At 38.6% G+C, this 20,699-nt stretch overlaps 1 protein-coding gene across 2 annotated transcripts in view; it reads left to right on the top strand.

Moving 5' to 3' along the window:
* Positions 1-253: 253 nt before the first annotated feature.
* Positions 254-20,699, top strand: part of mars (guanylate kinase-associated family member mars) — a 42,457-nt gene continuing 22,011 nt past the window's right edge. For both annotated transcript variants that reach the window (XM_019049848.2, XM_072296510.1), the window contains exons 1-5: positions 254-622; positions 4,320-4,549; positions 5,475-5,590; positions 12,137-12,429; positions 15,752-15,827. In XM_019049848.2, the coding sequence (XP_018905393.1) occupies positions 460-622; positions 4,320-4,549; positions 5,475-5,590; positions 12,137-12,429; positions 15,752-15,827 (878 nt within the window). In that variant the 5' untranslated portion in view covers positions 254-459. The remainder of the gene's footprint in view (positions 623-4,319; positions 4,550-5,474; positions 5,591-12,136; positions 12,430-15,751; positions 15,828-20,699) is intronic.

Genomic DNA, 20,699 nt, shown 5'->3' with positions numbered 1-20,699 from the left:
GAAAGTGAGAAATTTCGAAGCAATTGCACTATACTAGGCCAATTAGTGCTCATACGAATAGCGCAAAAATCTAATACAAAATACCGCTAAAAACCCGTTCCGTCTACTCAATTGACTTTTTTGAGGGTATTTGTTCATGTTTTGGACTAATCGATATCGCTACAATCTCACCTGTTGATGTATCGAATACGATTTCATGCCGTGTGACGTCAAGAGGGTACGAGATGATGCGACCACCATACTTTCATTCTTATTAACCGCCGTTTTGGGTAAGAGGAAAGTCGTTTTCCGTTACTACATCGAACCTTAAAGCGTATAGCAGCTGGCTAATGCCCAGATAAAATCAGTTGGTGCCTTCATTCGTTGACTTCTTTCGTTGTTTTTGCGCGTTTTTTTCGTTTGTTTCTTTATTTTTTGGATTAATTGTATTTGACTGCTCTGGTGCGTCACGAGTCTAAGATGTCGCAGACTTTCAGAAGTGCCATTTATCGCAAATCCAAACACCCTCACACGCTGAGATCAGCCTCAGACAAAGATTTGAGTCGTCGGGTGGAGGCCAAAAAAAAGAGAGAAAAGCAACATGTCCAATTTCGTAATATGCAATTACCACCGGATGAACCAGGTATTCTTGACTCTTACTATTGTGATAACCAATATCTACCAAACTCCGCTAAATTTACCGATCGAGCCTCATTATTTCATTGAGCTGACATTGCCTGCAGCTATAGCTGTGCTCATGGTATTTTTTCATATCAGCAGCGATTTTATTAGATATGGAACATGACGGACCGGGTTCTGCAAGGTCCAGGTCCACAGACCCAGGTCAGTCCATTAGGAAAGTTGAGTGTGGCAATATCTGCTGATTGGGGGTGAGGCCTGTCCGCGTTGCCAACAGATTCTCCCAATTCCTCTCTGTTCGTCCCACTCTCCTGTTCTCCAGATCTGATAATATTGATCTTATGCAGGTCAGGGAGGAGCTATGCAACAGGGCATCGCAAATTGAAACGTTTGGAAAGAAGTGAAACAGCAGATTAGGGGAATCCATAGCCACATCAGGAAATTCTGAAGATCATCTTGCTAATGGGCTGAACTAGGTCTATTGTCCTCGGGGTTCTGTGCATTTCAAAATGGTTTGGATGAGGTTAGGATTGCACCCAACTGCTCTTGACCCACCCCGGAAAAAAAATCCAAGCATTCCACCGAAACCCAAGGATCAGGTTGGACCTGGAGGTAGATAAAGTAACGCGGTTCGAACCCAAAAAAGGCATAGAGTGACATTGTAGTGCATGGCCAAAGGCTTTGCATTGGCCAATCAGTGGAGAACTCCCTTATCAATTTATCAACACTGCTCTGTTGAATATGTATGTGTCTCATGCTCTTTAAAGGTTGTGTGGCACCAATTCCTCAGCCTCTGTCACCTATAGGGCTTTCTTTTATCCAAGACCAATCCACACAGGTCAGTCATTGCGCAGCTTTTTTGAAATCCACTCCCCCGCCCGGCCCTAACTCGCAGCACTCATTGTGACGTACTATTGAGTGCTCCCATAAGAAATACATTGTATGCACTCAATACTACGTCACTGCGCAGTAGAGTACGAAAATTCGTCCTCGGGAATGACTGACCTGTGTGGATTGGTCTTGCTTTTATCCAAGGAACGCGATGGTAGCGGTTCAGGCTAGTTCAACCACCCTGAACCAACCTCAACCGACCTCGGAAGAGTGGTCCAAGCGTTCCACCCGGAACACATGGAACGCACTGGAACTTGTCTGGAACAGGATAAAAAAGTGACGGGGTTCCGTTGCTGTCCACTGTGGTGCGGCTAAACAAAAGCCCATATGTGGTCTGGAATCTTGGTGGTAGGTCAAAAAAAAACTAGAACAAGTTTCAAGAAGAGATTTTTTCCACTTGGTCTATCGCAAGCAATGCAAAGGAAACGCGGTAAATCACAATTGCAAAGACGTTTCAGGCACAGAAGGAAAATTTATTTGGACTAAGAAAAATATAGGAAAAAAGGGATCTGAGGGATCAAGGGATCTGAGGCCTCCGACCCTCAAAAATATATCAATGTCGGTTCTCGCCTTCTCTTGAATCTCACAATCCCAAGGCCCCTTAGTGGAGTGCTGCGCGCAAGGGAATTCGGAAGTTTACTGAGATTTAAAAATGAGGCGAGAAGAAAGTAGAGGTACCAACTTCTAAATCCTCAAATTAGCATCATTCACTGAATTAAAGGAAGTCCTCAAAGTTTTAAAAAACTTTACAGGCTGCACTAACTCTCCTTCAAGAATTCTTCTTTTCATCTTAACTTGAAAGTTAACGTATTTTATTTCAAAACTTAAAATGTCAGTTAAGTATGTAAGCAATATCTACATCAAGGATGTTCAAGCAGTCTAGCAAAAGGAGCTGACACCTGGCTTAGTGACTTAATGGCTTGTTTGTTAATTATTGGGAACAATTTGATGCCAAATCAAAATTGTTAATTTCAAAGCTGAAAAAAGGAAATTAGGGAAATACTGTCACAATGAAATATTGGAATTTTGTTGAAATTGGTGCACTGTTGTTTTTAAGGTGTTGCTCATTTCAGCTATTTCTAATATCATGAAATCACCCTGAAACCTAATTCCAGAACTGTTGGGTACCACATGAATCTGATCATTTTGACTATCTATAGAAATGATGGAGGTAGCTGGGAAGCAATAACATTTTTGTGATTCATTTTAGTTTTGTTCAGTTGCTGCTTTATTTTCCAGCACCTTAGTCTGTGACGAAGTTAAGCAAGGTAAACAAGTGCAAGTTGGGATTTAATCCATAGAGAGAATGTACATTGCCAACACTCTCCAACTGCAATATTGTGCTCCTCTGATCGAAAATTGATGGCTAATGTTGGTAAAAGCATGCACGCCTTCATTGCAACATTCACACATCTATGTTAATCTTTTAATCTTTCAGCCGATACATAACGGTACAAAATATTCTTTTGGAATTATTTCGTGAATATTTTTGAAAGAACATTGAAAATTCCAAGAAAAGCTGTTGGTTAGCTCACTTTTGAAAAAATATATAATGAATAGAGCGTAGCAATGTTACAGTCGGAAATATACATTTTTTCTAACTTCAGCCATCAAATTGCACCTTTAAAGTGCCCTGAACTGTGTTTTTCTCTGCAACCAGCTCTGAGAATGGCACAGCCCTCTACTTTTTTCAAAATTGTTTCAAAGAGCACCGTTTGCTGCATTTGGTGATTGCATCAAGTGCATGTCAACACTCACCCTGAACAGTATAGGTTCTCTCAATTATCTGATACAATGTAACGGTTAGTGTTGTCAGACGAGGAAGATTTTGGACAGCTGAAACCACGGAAAAAAGACTAAGAAAATGACATTTTTGGCTCTGTAGCCAGAAATCACATGTCTGGCCCATTTTTCCCCCCAATCATATTATTTAGTCATTTCATTGGGAAAAAAAGGTACAAAAATCTAAGTACTCATTTGTGCAATATTTGCCCCCATAATCGTGTCGGATAATTGGACTGCATTTTGCAATTTGGAACTATAAATTCTAGCTCTTCTGGAAAAACATGTATGTGCGCAGGGAAACTAATGGCACATACGTTGTTTTTAAACTGGGCTTGAATGTATAGTTCCTAATTGCAAAATGATGTCCAATTGAGAGTCTAGGTACTGCATCACTCTAAAGCAGAAGCATAGAGTTCTAGAATAGTAAAATGTTGCGGTGATTTGATGGCACAACAGTCATTTGAAGATGGCGGATTTTTACAAGAAGTGTATCAAAATTTTTTGCAAGAATAGCTGATAATATCTCTCATAAAGCAATTCACTACACCTAACTGAGTGGGGGATAGAAATGACACTCCTAAAATTTACCTCGTGTATAGGGGGCCATTTCACTGAGCTCATAGGTGTAAAAGTTAACTTACCCATATTTTCAGTTCCTCTATTAACTGAAAGGAGCTAAATGATTTAAGCAACCTCCTAGAGACTGTTGAGCGTTAAGTGAAAAAATTTGACTTTCATGTACGTAACTGCAAGTCATCTAGTGATTCTCATGGAGTTGAAGAATGCCGACTGTTGGGCATCAGGAATTTTGTCTCTAATGAATCCTGAACAGTTTCCTTTGGCAACAATCCTAGTTTGATTTAATCCTTAATCAATGGATGTAACTGCTTTCTTTACTGCATCTCCCTTCTGCCTGTTTTCATGTTTTGACCTGCAGACTGTTTATCAACATAGTTTCCTTTGTCAACACATGAACTTCTAATATTTATTGTGATTTATGAACGTCTTTTTTATTTTTGCCACAGTTATTGCAGAAGCGGAGAAGCTTGCATTAGAAACAAAAGCAGCTGATGACAGAATACAAGGGCTTTTGAAATGGAAGGAAGAAAGAAAAAGAAAATTGGATGCTGAAAAAAATCAGAAGAAACCAGCTTTCAAAGTTGGAGTTGTCACTCATAACATAGGTTCTCCTTACTTCAAAGTTTACGATGACTCAAAGAAAACTCACAATCCTGTTAGAAAGCACCAATTTCAGGTATTCCATCTAATGATAATTCCTTGTGTTACTAAACTTAAATTAATACAGGATTATTTCTTCAGACTGAAACTTGAGAGTTTTGAAAATGTCTCACTTAATGACTCGTTGCATTCATTCTAGCATTATAATTGTACCTTTTAGGCACACTGTCCTCTATTGCTGTAATGATTCAACAATTAGTTCAGTCGTTAAATGCAGAGGTGTCAGAAGAAGTTTTCCTCCATTTATACCAAGAGCTACTTGTAAAGCCACGAAATGATCGTTTTCAGGGATTTTCAACCAAGAAACTTGTCAGCACATAACAGTGCACCTCTTGATGGCAATAGAGCATGCAGCTCACAGGATTCAGCCTGTACTATGGATAGCTGCAGCTCTGAAATTGAGAATAAAAAACCAAAGCCTCTCTAATTTCTCAATTCTAGAGCTGCAGCCGTAGTGGAGGTTAGATCCTGTTGGCCGCATGCTCTACTGCCAACAAGACTGCAATTTCTACACGTGCTGACAAGTTTGTAAAACTTGAATTTTTCTTATTCTTTGACCCGGTGCAAGCCTGTTCGCTTTGTGTTAGAAGTTTGTGCCGGCCCAGTATGTGTATGTGTAAGGGTGTGCCAGTATGTGTGTTTAATATTTTCAACACTCAGTCACCTTGAAAACAGGGACGAGAGTTTTTTTCTAATAAGAGGAAAGAAAGGTATGTAAGAGTCTGAGAATATTAAAAACAATGAAAGTTTGAAAAATGATATAAACCAGCGAAATGTAATCAGGAAAACACAGAATTTTTCTAGAAGAGAAAACGATTAAAATCTGATTTTCATCTCCGGTATTTTTTTTTTTACTAAAATTGAGGATTCTGAAGGACTTCTTGCATATGTGAGCTAAAATCTTCTCCATTGATTGTTTTATTTGTTTGTTTCGTCCCCAGTTTCGGTCACTGAACGCCAAAGTGATGCGGCCTTTAACTATTCCAGTCCCTCCCAAATTTGCAGAGCTGAAGACGCATCATTGCAAAACACATAATTCTTCTGTGAACAAACGAGTGTAAGCAACATTACAACTATTATAAATGTATTCATCATGCTAGTGGCGCAGAGTAGCTTCAGCCGCTGTTTCTGTTCAGGAAGCTCATAGATTTTAGGGCTTTACTTTGGTTTCAAAAGAAAATGACAAAGGATCCATGACAAAGAGGGAGGAAAAAGTGTTCGTCTGTCTGCCTTTACCTTTGAGTTGATAAGCCTTCATCAGTTTCAAATTTCAAGTTCTCAATCTTACTTATCTCATCTAAAACCCAAAACGCAAGGTTGATTAAAAGGAGCTTGGTACATCTAGCCATATTGGTGACGTACTAGTGGGACCTCGATTTGGCGCGCAGTTCAAACTGCTTGTTATGATATGCTATTTGTGGTGTTCCAGAGCATCCGTCCACAACCATTTTCTCGGTAACGGCCGAGAATTGAGCTTCGGGACGAAAATTTTCAAGTGTCAATCAACCCCACAAAATGCAATGAAAATACTTTCAGCCCCCCGAAACTCCATTTTGGGATGATTTTAAGATGGATACCGTAGGGTGCAGCTTATTTTCGTCATGTCGGAAAATCGACGAGGTCCGGGTGGCAATCGGTGCTATCTATGAAAAAATAGTGTATTTTTCCTTCGGAAAATACACTTTGAAGCTTTTTTAGCTGATGCTGAAAGGGATCAAAACTACGGGGCAAAATTACATTGGTTTAAATGGGCGGAAAAACGCCTGATCTACGAAAATGCGTTTTTCGGATCTAAAATGCTTAAATGAAGAAAACCTGACCAGCTCTCAGAGAGGCATCTAGGAGCCCATTCAGAGGACCCATGGGTGAGGGTAGGGGGGATTACCTGCGTGCAAGATAAAATATACACCAATTTCGTTCCAGGCTCGAGGAATAGTACGGGAGGCAACATTGTAAAGGGCCAAGTATAGTTCTCAAGGGCTAAAACAACTATTATACATTATTTCTCATCAAGTTGTGAGATACAATTGCCTCTTTAACTTCGGAACACTTACTTATTTTGAGTTTGATCAGATAGTCTCAAATGCGATCACTTCGCTGAGGGCGCGGCGCCTCAAAACCGGCAACGCCGTGACCCTCCTGTTCCCACCCATAGGTCTAAAGTGTGATTTTCTCGTTTCAAATGGGCTCCTAGAGGCCTCTCTAAGAGCTGGTCAGGTTTTCTTCATTTAAGCATATTTTAGATCCAAAAAACGCATTTTCGCAGATCAGGCGTTTTCCGCCCATTTAAACCAATGTAATTTGGCCCCTTAGTTTTGATCCGTTTGAGCATCAGCTAAAAAAGCTTCAAATTGGCTCAAATTTAATACAGCCTGATATTTTCATAGATAACACCGATTGCCACCCGGACATCGTCGATTTTCCGACATGACAAAAATAAGCCGCACCCCCCCCCCCCTTTTTTGCATATTTCAAATAGGTAGAGTATGTTTTGACTTCGAAATCAAAGTTTATGGCCAAAAACAAGAAATTTTTGTTCTATACTTTTTCCCCCTCAAACCTCCAATTTATGGAGTTACAAGGCATTTTACTGCATTTTTGGAGCTAAGGGTATCCTTGGGTAAAGGCACCAAAATGCCCCTCCTCCCGGATTTTGAATTTAATGGTCTAAACCCTTTCAGGAGGTCCTAAAAACATGATTTTGGGCAATTTTTACCTCCTGACCCCAACCGCCGCCCCCCCCCCCCCAGCCCTGAAAAACACATTTTTCGGGGAATTTGGGGGTATTTTCACGTTTTATTTCATATCCCACGAGTTTTTCGATGGAAATTCACCTATTACACATAAGACCAATCAGATTCTTATCACACCATATTTAGACCGCTGAAAGAATTCGTAAAAATTGTAAATTTCCAATTTTTCCAGATTTTAGGGATTTTAAAAAAAATTAGAACGCATAAATTTTTTGTTTTTGCCTTAAAATGAAGGTAATATACCCAGTTGTTCCCCCCCAAAAAAATTCAAGCATTTAAGTATGGTGGCTCCCACTGAAAAAATGGTTTTTTTGGCGCCAAAACTGTCAAAATGGCTATTTTGGCAACGGTTTACTCGCACGCTATCAAGATAAAAACAATAAAATCACTAATTTTGGTTCCAATGTTTCAAGAAGCGTGCCCTAGTATCATCAGAAAAGGTTTCAAGTCAATCGAGTCTTTGCGCTCATCGTAATTACCGGTTTTTGGCGCCAAAATGGTGAACATTGCTATTTCAGAAGAGGTTACTCGCGCAGGGTAGCCCTTATTTCTGACTTAACGGAAATTTAGAGTGCGGGACCCTGCAAATGGTTCCATTTGATGGGAAAATATCAGGGAAAAAATGAAAATGGGGAAAAAATATTTTGAAACGCGCCTCAAAGAGCCTAAAGTAGCGAGCAGCATGCGAGCGTGGCGCGCGAACACGCGTTTTTCCGTTATTTCGAGAATTTTTTCCCTCCCTTCAAAATGTTGCTACGGCTTTGAAATTTTTGGAGGCAACACACTTTTTAGAGTACTTTAGGAGAAAAATAATGAAATTTATCTCGCCTATTTTAAAATGCCCTTTTTTCCACTTCAAAGAGGCCACATCGTGCGATTTCGTCGATGATTGTTCATAACATTCTTCCGGCACGGTTTACCTGAAGGAGTTAAAATTTTTTGAAAAGTCAAAAGCAAAAATTCTTCAGATTCTGGAAGTAGAGTGTCTACCAAAAAGAAAAAAATTCTGTTCAGCTGCTGGAAAACAAGTCGATTTAAAGGTATTTCAGGGTTAACATGCAAATTACCGGTATAAAGGGAAAATCAGCAAAATCGCACGATGTGGCCTCTTTGAAGTGGAAAAAAGAGCATTATAAAATAGGCGAGATTCAAAATGTTGCTATGGCTTTGAAATTTTTGGAGGCAACACACTTTTTAGAGTACTTTAGGAGAAAAATATTGAAATTTATCTCGCCTATTTTATAATGCTCTTTTTTCCACTTCAAAGAGGCCACATCGTGCGATTTTGCTGATTTTCCCTTTATACCGGTAATTTGGTTACATTTTAAAGCAAAAACAAAAAATTTATGCGTTCTAATTTTTTTTAAGATCGCTAAAATCTGGAAAAATTGGAAATTTATGATTTTTACGAATTCTTTTAGCGGTCTAAATATGGTGCGATAAATTTGATTTTTTTTTACCCAAGAATCTGATTGGTCTGATGTGTATTTGGTGAATTTTCATCGAAAAACTCGTGAGATATGAAATAAAACGTGAAAATACCCCCAAATTCCCCAAAAAATGTGTTTTTCGGGGCTGGGGGGAGGGCGGTTGGGGTCAGGAGGTAAAAATTACCCAAAATCATGTTTTTAGGACCTCCTGAAAGGGTTTAGACAATTAAATTCAAAATCCGGGAGGAGGGGCTTTTTGTAGGGGTCCAAATTATTCGATTTTCAACATCTAAAAGCATACTAAGAGAAGAGATCTACACCTTTTTGTTGATGTGCCACGTGACTCCTGTTGACCCATAATTATGGGGATAATGACTCCCCAAAAATGTTGAGGCTTTTTAAGATGCAATTTAAAATCTTGTGGTACCTAATAATAAAACACTTAAAAAAATTGTTTAATATGGGTGTAATTTTTTCTACTTTGTTACAATAAACAATGGGTAAGAAAGAAATTGTCATTAATCATCAGTCTGCTTGAGCGCAACTCGCACCGTACGCGTCAATTCAAACTCTGCGCTACTCAAGGTCCCACTAGTACGCCATCAACATGGCGCCGAAATGGGTGATTGTACCAACCTCCTTTTAATCAACCTTCCCCGAAAAGAGGCAACAACTGTTGACCAGTTCAGCATCCTGTTCGTTTGAGTTTGATGAAATTTAGCTCGAATGTGCAGTAAGCTCATAGTCTTTCCTAAATTACATTGGCTCTCCACTATTTTTCCCTAAAATATGCTTACTTTCCCCTGGAAGATTTTATAAAGAGTCGGCAGTTGTTCCTTCTTAAGTCTTCAGAGGAAAAGTAATCAGGATACTTGGTAAATATGGCGAAAAGCCAATTTAATTGGAGGGGGGGGGGGTAGTTTATTCTGCTACACCTTTGAGCCTAAGATCATGGAAATCATCCAATAGGTCTTATGCAAATTTCAGTTAGAGCAGAAAAAAGAGTTGTTTCTTGTTGATTATGGCTCAAAAATAACAATGATCGTATCAGGAAAGTCTGAAATAAACCCCTAACTTTCTTAATCTGTGTAAAAAGAATACGTTTTTTCAAGCTTCCCACTTCAAAAACAACACTGTGGCACAGGTGAACATTTCGTAAGCGGAGTAGTTCCATCCAACCCGTGCACATCAGGATGTTACAAATATTCAACATGGTCGACGCCAACCTGCGAAAAAACACGTAACCCGGTGGGATTTTATCAACCAGTGTGCTTGTATTAATATTTTCCTTGCACTGATAAAGACCATAAGAGTGCCTCCTCTCGATTCGCACAAGGAAGCGTCAGCCATGTTGAATATTGAGCAGCATCCTGGTGTACAAGGATTGGATGGAGCCGAACGTCTTACAAAACGTTTACCTCTGCTTTAGTATTGTTTTTGAAGCAGGAAGCTAAAAACACACATTTCTTAAGCAGATTGTGAAGTTACGAGTGTATCTCAGACTTTTGCGTCGTGCTCGTCATGCTTATTGAGCCATTTTCAGAAACAACTTTCTTCTTTGCTCTTGCTGAAGTTTGCAAAGAGCCCATAGGATGCCAAAGAAGCTAATTTTCCCGCTATCCCTCAGAGCTTGGCAACCAAGATGAAGAAAGTTTAAAAACCAATGTGACATTGCATTGCAAGAAAAAACATGTTTTTTTAACCTGATAACAACTTTTTATTGACAGAAGGAAATGTTGATAGAACAGGGTGTCTAGCAGCAGGAAAAACCGAAAAATATCAGGAATTTTGGCCGATCAGGAAAACGGAATAATCGGACGTTTTATCAGGAATTTTTTTTACGCGAATCTCCTCAGCGGAGAAATCTTACTGCTTTTTACCTACCGTGCCAGGAGTCGTCGTGCCGTTCTTTGTCGCCGATAATTTCTCACCCATAGCGCTTGTGTCGTATAGTGAAGGCCTCATCGCAGTGTCGCCGTCTTTGCGAAATTAAAATTTTCTGTCCATCTTCTGCGCCTGTATTTTATTTGAAATAGTTAAAATCCTTTTTTTTTTTTTAATGTGGCCCTTACTCCGGCAAATCTTTATTTTTATCAAAGTTTTGAAGTTATTTTCAATTTGTTTCCATTTTGTGGGACATACTTGCAAGGACACCACATAATTGAATCTATTGACAGTTGGCAGACTTGTTTCTTATCATAAGAACTTCATCAGAAAATTTAGTTTCCGCATGCATTTATGCAATAAATATAGTTTTTACGAGAAAAACCAGGAAAATATCAGGAATTTTCAAAATGAAAAAATCAGGAATTTTCAAAATGAAAAAATCAGGAATTTTCAAAATGAAAAAATCAGGAATTTTCAAAATGAAAGAATCAGGAATTTTCAAAATGAAAAAATCAGGAATTTTTTTAATAAAATATCAGGAAAAATCAGGATTTTTCAAAATTAAAAAATACTAAACACCCTGTTAAAAGACAGAATGAACAACTCTCCTTGTTGAAGTCAATTTCACCATTATGAGAACTCCTGCATCATTGAAATCTTGATAAAGATTCTAATGAAATCACTCTACCTTCTTATTCATGGAAAATCCTTCTTGGCCAAAGAAAGTCAGTGATTTTTGAAAAAGATAAATGTAAAGATGTTGCTGACTGAAGACAATGTTGATAGATCAGTTCAACCATGTCGACAAATTTGGAATATTTTTCCTTTTTTTTAATGGAAATGTCAGGAAATTATTTTTTCTGTCTGTCAGAGAATTAAAAATTTTCCCCCCGTTTTTCGGCCGTTTTTGTCAGGGAATTTGAGTTTTGAAAATTGCTAGACACCCTGTATGAGAACCCCCCTCCATCATTGAAATATTGACAGAGATTCAAATAAATCATCACTGTACCTTCTCATCTCATGGAAAATCTTTTTTGGCCAAATACCAAAAGATTTTCCTGACAGAGGACAATGTTTGATAGAACGACCGAATGACTAACTCTCTGGCTGAAGTCAATCTCACCAGTATAAGAATCCCTGCATCATTGAACTCTTGGTAGAGATTCGAATGAAATCACAACTCTACCTTCTCATCTCTTGGAAAATCCTTCTTGGCTAATGAAAGTCAGTGATTTTTTAAGGAGATAAATGTAAAGATGTTTCTCATCAAGATTATGATTATAAAGGAACAGTTTAAGAGTCTGTAATGAATAGGCTCAAAACCCAATCAAAAAGTTTCCTGACTCAAGAGCATTTCAGCCTCCTCTTTGGCCAACTTAAGTGAATCTTGGACATAAATTAAAGTTGAGTATATGCCCAATCTGCCTTTAATTGCATTTTTTCCACCTCCAATAGTTTTTGAATGAGAGCATGGTCTGATGGACCCCTGTTCTGTATTCATGATTTCTTCATCTGTATTTTCCATTATTTCAGGCTCCGCTCAAATACAATAAAGGAGAATGTAATGCCCGTCGTTGAGGAGACTGTAAAAGTGTTGCGCACAAAAAAAGTGGACCCAAATCAAGTGCGAGACCTAAAAATGAAAACTGATAAAATTTTGACCGGCAAAAAGAAGACACCTTCACCAGGATCAGCAAATGTTTTAAATGATATTGGCAATGTCTCACAACCTCAACCTCCAGCCAAAGACTTAATTTTTAGTCCAATTAGTCCGAATGTTTGCCTTACAAGGGGTAAGAGGCGGCCATCAACGAGAAGCTCAGATGGTAAGTTTATCTGTAACTCCATTTTCATACTTTTTTGCACTGAGGTAAACAATAATTCTGGGGCCTACCACTAATGATACAAGGTAAACTTTCTACCTGTTTGATCCACTCTCCCAAAATCAGACACCTCTAGTTACAAAATCTTTAAGAGGCAGAAATTGAAGGAGTTAACCAATCAGCACAACATTTTCTGAGCTGTTCCTTCGGATCAGAAGGTTTTTTTTTTACTGTTGCATGCTGAAATTTACTATAAACGATAAATTTACAGCCGAAAATCGGGAATAATCATTGTTTTTTGTTCAAGATGAGAAAACATAGAATCACGTAAACTGTGCGATCTGCACCTGCGCCGTGAAAACGGAATGTGGTGGAACTCCATGCAGGGTTGCCCCAGTCAGGGAAAACCGGGAAATGTCAGGGAATTTTAAAAAGTCAGGGAAAATTTTTTAAAACACCTTCATTTGCTTTCTAGAATGGGTTTGAGGTTTCGAACAACAAAGGAGGGGTTGCGATTTGGGCCAAAATCGGCCCCTCCACGGAATTGAGAAATTTTTGGATAGGGTCAGTGGACCCCCTATGGACACGGGACCCCCTATGGACCCTTAGTAGTTTTAGGTTAAAAAACAAGGTGACAACATAATCAATCATGAAATGAAAATTTTCTCATCATTCAGCTGATCCCAGAGAACAGCTGACGCGATTTTCAGGTTGTTTGGTGAACTTCGGTGGTGTTGGCGCAAAGTGTCCATAGGGGGTGAATTTCAAGTTAATTTGGAAATTGTTGCATTATAAAAAACCTAATTGACCAAATTCAAATCAGGCGAATGGGATGTTATTTACATGCATTCTTAAAGATAAAATTGGCTATTCAAAGTCATCTACAATTAAACCATCCAGTAAATGATTTTTTTCCTCTAAAAAAGTGCTTAAAGGGTCCATAGGGGGTCCACTGACCCTATATGGCAGTTGACGGTGCATATTTGACAGAAATAATAGAGTTTTGCCGATACTCACGTTTTTCGGCTGCGAAATAGGGGCCTAAACATGGCTCCAAAGGCGAAAATAGCTGAATATTCGCGTTTTTCGCGGTTCTACCTCAGATTTGGACCTGGGCCCAAAGGCAACGGGTGATGAGCTTCGAATATGGTGTCAAGGACACCTAGACACGTAACATACTTGAATATGATCAACCGTCGCCTTTGGGCCCAACTTCAAAATCGAACTTCTTCAACTTTTTAGCCTGAAGTAGCTGAAAATCCATGTTTTCTACGGTTCTACGTCAGATTTGGACCTGGGCCCAAAGGCGACGGTTAATCATATTCAAGTATGTTACGTGTCTATGTGTCCTTGACACCATATTTGAAGCTCATCACCCGTCGCATTTGGGCCCAGGTCCAAATCTGAGGTAGAACCGCGAAACACGCGAAATTTCAGCTATTTTCGCCTTCAGAGCCATGTTTAGGCCCCTGTTTCGCAGTCAAAATACGTGAAAATTGGCGAAACTCGATTATTTCTGTCAAATATGCATCGTCTACTGCCATATATCCAAAAATTTCTCAATTCTGTGGAGAGCCCGATTTTGGCCCAAATCGCAACCCCTCCTTTTGCCTGAAAACTATTTTCAACTATGCCTTCTTAACCATCCGTCACATTTTCAATTGTCAGAGAATTCTACCAAAATGTGTCACGGAATTTTATTTTCTTTATTCTGTGGCAACCCTGTCTATGATGGGCAGGCGGGGAGAGGGAGAGAGCAGTGTATCCCAATCTAGGGTGTGGCTTATTTTGGGAAAGTCGAGTGATTCGCAATCAATTCTCCATTGCTTCTCTGTAGTGCCCTCCAGTGTGTGAGATAGGATCAGGACCTTATTTGGGGAAAGTCCAAAATGTTATGACGGCACGTCTTCAATTGGATCCATCTCATGAAAAAACATACTTACCAAAAAAAATTCCAGCTCGACATTCAAAAATCCAGAAGTCGCTCGAAGGCCTCAAAGTTTACGATGTTGGAGCAGTTAAGTTGGATGAAGAACAGTTCAAACTTTTTTTCTTGAAATCGTATGGTTAAATGGAGGAGTTTGCATAGAATCAGGGTAAATGAATTAGACTTTCTAAAATGGCTCTAGTGTTCTATTTTTCTATTAGAAAGCTATGGAATATTCTGATTTGAAATATTGTGAATATCTCCTTTAAAGGTTAGTGAACAGTTGCAGAAAGCTTTGGTACGATTTCTTTCCTAATTTTCTGTGGTGAACATGAAACAAGAGAGCCAATTAGGCAAGTTGAAAGGCAGTTGGGCTGATTATGGTTGAATTCGTCCACACAAGAAACATCAAATAGACAGTGTCAATGGACAATTTTAAATGCTCAAAATCAAAATTTAAAAGAAAACAAAATATATATATCAGCATTAAAATTGTTTAAACTTCGATGGGAAAAGATTATTCTATGGATAATAGAAGCATTATGTGGAAAGAGAAATGTGATAATTTCAAATACATAAGCTTCTGGCTAATTTTGGTGGCAGCAGGAGGTGCGGTTGCTACAGCCAGAGGTATGGTTCATTCAACCACATTTCTGGCAGGTGAAACTATACTTTTGGTTTCTGCGCCAAAATTAGCCAAAAATATAGCTTCAATTTTTATACTTTGTTCGGCGCACTCAAAACGATATTCTTCCTCTTCAAAATAAATGTAAAACTGCATAACAAACCCTTACATCTTGGGTCAGGAAAGATATTTGATTTAGATACATTTCAGAATTCATCTTGGATCACACTGCCCATCGCATGTGCTAAATGAAGTGTACTGCCTTGTAAGCCTTGCACATTTGCAGTTGTTTCATCATTATTTTACAATATCTTGGCGCTATGTTTGAGGAAAAGTACCACCTTATAAATTGAAATATGTTACTCCATATGCTATTTTTGCATTACATATTTTATACGTATGAACAAATTCATGTATACTTAGGTCTAATTTCACTATCCTGGCGGTAACTTTCCTGAGAAAATCTGAGAACCATTAAGAAATGGGGTCGGTCAGCTGGAGTTGAGTAAATGGTCTGCTATTTCGAAAATGGCAGTTAATTCCATAGGTAAAGGGCCGGTGGAACTAGGGTCTCGACTTTTTTGTATTTCCAACTTATTTGTGGGTGTACCTGCCAAAATTCACGCGCCTAGCTGCAAATTGTCTTAATGGATCTTTGCTTTAAAATATATGAAAAGAAAAATAATTTTGAAACTTCATGGTTACAGCCAAAAAACTTATTTTTAAGCAACGATTCAAGATTACATTGTTCTCTAACTTTCTCTCTTTTTCAGGAGAAACTGATGATTCTGAAAAGAAACAGAAGAAGAAACTAGAGCGTGCCAGAAATCGGATTGCTCTTTCACATCTGTAAGCATTATCTAGTTCCCAAAACATTCAAACTTTACAAGATGCACTTATCAACCTGCGTAAAAATGCAGAAAAGTAAACAAATTAAACTTGAGTAATGCGTTGAACCTTAAGCAGTAATTGTAATGGAAATGGGGTTGTTGCATTAGGGTGGCCCAAATTTGGCAATGTTGAAATTTTTTTGGTCTTACCCCCTAGAACTGTTCCATTTTATCAAAAAACACTCTCTGCCAAGTTTCAGCCAAATCGGATAATATTAACCCGTGCCGACAGAGCCATCTTTTTTAAATGGGATTTTACATTGAAAAACACTTTTTTCCAGAAAAATCCATTTTTCGAAAAATGTGTAATTTCTAGAAAAAATCTGAGGTTATATTCGGCTTTAGCAGGAAAAATTGAGTAAGAAAACATGTATTGGACACTTCAAAAAAATTTTTTACCCCTCGTTAGAGCGGCAAAACATCTGAAACATCTAGAAACCGCTAAAAGAGGGTAAAATGACGGTGATAAATCCCAAATAATTACGTACGTCTGCATCCGAAAACGAAGCTCAACATATGGTAGGTGTTTCATTGGTACTTTTTTACGCTGAGTCCGAAAACGCTATCCATTTTCCTCTATTCCATCAGGATTTTCTGGAAAATCGATTTTCTTGGATAAAAAGAGGGTTTTCCGGGGAAAACTCAATTTTCAGGAAATAAACCTCAACATGTGACAGATGTATCTTATGTGTTTTTTAACGGTGAATTCGAAAATCATAACCGTTTCCCTCTATTCCACCAGGAGTTTTTGAGGGACTAAATTTTTCCCGTGAAAAAGGTAATTTTCCGAAATATTTAATAAACTGTCAAATTTACTCAATTTTGCTCACTTTTTCTCCACGTTCCATAAAAATACATACAACACTAATAGGCATAGGTTTTATTCAGGAGTAAACAATTTGTGTTCTTATGTTTTTTTGCAACTGAGTTAAGAAATGACCTTTTTTTATCCTCGAAATTCACAAGTTTTCCAGGGTACCGAGTTTTTCCTGGAAAATTACCTTTTTACAGGAAAAATTTTGTCTCTCAGAAACTCCTGGTGGAATAGAGGGAAACGGTTATGATTTTCGAATTCACCGTTAAAAAACACATAAGAAACATCTATTACAAGTCGATCGTTCATTTCCTAAAAATTAAGTTTTCCCCAGAAAACCCTCTTTTTATACAAGAAAATCGATTTTCAGGAAAATCTCGATGTAATGGAGCAACTTTGACATCATTTTCGGACTCAGCGTTGAAAAATACATAAGAAACATCCGTCACATGTTGAGGTTTATTTCCTGAAAATTGAGTTTTCCCCAGAAAACCCTCTTTTTATCCAAGAAAATCGATTTTCCAGAAAATCCTGATGGGATAGAGGAAAACGGATAGCGTTTTCGGACTCAGCGTAAAAAAGTACCTATGAAACACCTACCATATGTAGAGCTTCGTTTTCGGATGCAGACGTACGTAATTATTTGGGATTTATCACCGTCATTTTACCCACTTTTAGCGGTTTCTAGATGTTTCAGTTGTTTCGCCGCTCTAACGAGGGGTAAAAATTTTTTTTGAAGTGTCCAATACATGTTTTCCTACTCAATTTTTCCTGCTAAAGCCGAATATGACCTCAGATTTTTTCTAGAAATTATACATTTTTCGAAAAATGGATTTTTCTGGAAAAAAGTGTTTTTCAATGTAAAATCTCATATAAAAAAGATGGCTCTGTCGGCACGGGTTAATATTATCCGATTTGGCTGAAACTTGGCAGAGAGTGTTTTTTGATCAAATGGAACAGTTCTAGGGGGTAAGACCAAAAAAATTTGCAAAATAAATTTTCCTGTGTATAATTGGGCCACCCTATTGTTGCATGATTTTTTTTTTTTTTTAATTCAGTTTCTACAAGTTGGAGGTCTGCTAATTGTGAAGGTATTTTTTTTAAAAAAATTCTGATATTTGGAACATTGAGAAAATGCCCCGAAAGTTCAGTAACGATTTGCAACGGGGCTTCTTCCTGTGCCACGTGACTTTAAAGTCACAACGCATGGCCAAAGGTTTTTGCTTTTTAAACTGCATGCTAATATGAGTTTTTTTTTTAAAAAAAAAAAAAAATGAAAAAATCGAGTTATCGGACTAAACCGGCTTTTCTTATCTTGATGAATACCTGTAGATGAGGTGAATCACTTTCCAATTTAGTGTTTGTCTCTTTACAACGATTTTTAGGTCAAAAAGTGAGTTAAGAAGCACCCCTCTCCCGTTTTCTTCACGGAGCGAGGAAGCCGTTCGGCAGTGAGCGGAGGACGGTGCGCAGCAGCCGTCCCTGCTCGGGTTCTTCGAGTAGCGTCCACTCTCCATTGGAGCTCGCGATCAGCTTACTCGTGGTTGTTCTGAAGAGTTTAATGTGAAAAGTTTCCCATTTTTATTTCCATCTTCATAAGTCTTTGGGTACATAAACTGGTAATAATGTGAAGTGTCTTTTCTAACCTTTTTACTCAGCAGCAACTGCTGTTGAGAAATCAAAAGGAAGTGTGTATGTAGTGTGCGACCGGATTGTATGTCTAGCTGAAGGCGTTTCTCTGTTGAAATCAAATCTTTTCAAAGAGGAATAGCGTTGCACTGATGAAAATCAACGGAGTGTCTCAAAATTAGAGATACTTGACTTCAAGCATTATAATTTTATTATTAGCAAGTCTCTTTGATTCTGTGTCAGAAGTTGACTGAATTATCAAATTTGCTCGTGTTTTGATCAGATACGTCAAATCCAAGTCTTGAACATTGACCTGTGCAGAGGTTGATCTGTGCCATTTCATTAGTTTGAAGTAAAATGTATTGAATTATCTAATTAAATAAATCATAAAATTTACAACGAACATTGCATGGAATACTACCTACTATAGAGGTATGATTATGGATCGCTGTGGTGTTAGTTCACCACACCCTCTGCCAGGTTTGCTACAGTCATGTGGTAACGGTTTTTAACACAGGTTTAAGTTGGGAGTTGGGGGTCCTTATTTATTCTCTTGGTCCATGCCTCCATTGGATAAACACGCAGTCAAGATATGGGTAATGGCAGCAAGGCGAGATTCCCATGTGGTGTGACGCATAGTTTGACCAACTGTACTGCACAGGGCCAGATTCACGTTTTTGGCGCCCTGTGCAGAAATTTTCGAGGCGCTCCCTTCGCACGTCGCCCCCCCGCCCGCGCATTGCCCGACCCGACGGTCTTCTTTGGTTACTACGTGCTAACTCTAACTACATAAGAATTTTTCGAGTGAATGAATGATTCTGGGGCAGAAACCAAAATCAGGTACCTGTTCCTGTTACTGTTAACTACGAAACTCAGGGAAAGTTTGACCCTTAAAGTCTAGGGTCAGCAGCCTGATTGTTGAAATTTTTTGTTTGTCTGGTCAACATAGATGACATAGATTAAAAGGCGGAGCGTGATTGGTCGGCTATGTCTTATCGCTGCTTTGTCGTGCCTTTGTCGGGTGGGATGATCGACATACTGTCAGAAACTTAAGAGGTCCTGTTAGCTTGGCGAGAGGTCCCGTTAGCTTGTCGAGAGGTCAACCCGACATAGACACGACAAAGCAGCGATAAGACATAGCCGACCAATCACGCTCCGCCTTTTAACCTATGTCATCTTTGTCGTCCCAACAAACAAAAAATTTCAACAATCAGGCTGCTGGTCATGTAAAAGATGGAACGCAATAAATTAATGGTTCTATGATGTAATTTTGCAGAAGAAAATTCTGGTGGGACAAAAATAGGCATTTCATATGCATGCACAGGCACATATGGAGTAATAACATGCAATATTTACATTGTTAATGTTGTTTCTCTTCTTGTCTGCGTCTCCATTGCCTTTATACAATCAATCAACAATCAGAGTTTCTGAACTTTCGATGCAATTCTCAATTTTTTGCAGAGTTTGGAAAAAAAAAAACCCAAAATTTGGCGCCCCTCAAAATCTGGCGCCCTGTGCAGCTGCACCGATGCACCATAGGTAAATCCGGCCCTGGCTGCAGCTAATGAAAATCGTTTATTTCCAACTTGAATTTGATAGAACTTCAGCTTAGGGTGGCCGTTAAAAATAGCTTTTTCGAATTTTTAATGGGAGAACCCTGCAAAAGTTTCCTTTTAGTGTGTAAAGAAAGACCAAAAAAAGAAAATCGAAAAAAAAAAAAAATTTAACCGTGCCGCACGGCCGTTGTATGTGGTGCGCTTGCAAGTTCGATTTCCGCAAATCGCGCTTTTTGGCGTTTCGAAGTGTCTCCGAAGGCATAATGGAATTCATCTAGACATCTGAAAATATGGTAATTAACTCAACTCTTTGCGTACTTTCTAGTACTTAGTAGTACTTTTTATTAGTGTTGACAGAAATTTTTTAGAATTGTTCAAAGAGCGATTTTTTTGCTCTCAAAGTAGGGCAAAAAGACGATTTGCGAAAATTGAAATTCGCACATCGCGGTATATCACGTTATGGCGCATTGCTTACGCACGATAATTTTCATGCAGGGATCTGATAATATGGTTAGTAACTCAACTTTTTTCGTACTTTCACGTGGTGTTGACGGAATTTTCTTAGAATTTTTCGAAGTACGATTTTCTTTACCTTCAAACATGATATCTGGAAAATAATTATGTTAAGTCATAATCTTCGCTTTTTAAAACTTCACCCTGGCCTTGCAAAATTGGCTGCCATCTTGGATTTGGGGTACCCCCTTTGACGGAAGACTTTAATGACTTCATTTCTGAAACCCACGACCAAAATTACATAGAAATTGACACCTCACATGATACTGTATGCGTATTTTAAAAAAATTGAAATCCCAGAGGCTTTATTATGGCTGCT

Source organism: Bemisia tabaci, chromosome 2, assembly GCF_918797505.1.
Source record: "Bemisia tabaci chromosome 2, PGI_BMITA_v3".
NCBI lineage: Eukaryota > Metazoa > Arthropoda > Insecta > Hemiptera > Aleyrodidae > Bemisia > Bemisia tabaci.
The sequence above is the reverse complement of the archived record's forward strand: the minus strand, read 5'-3'. Positions and strand labels throughout refer to the sequence as shown.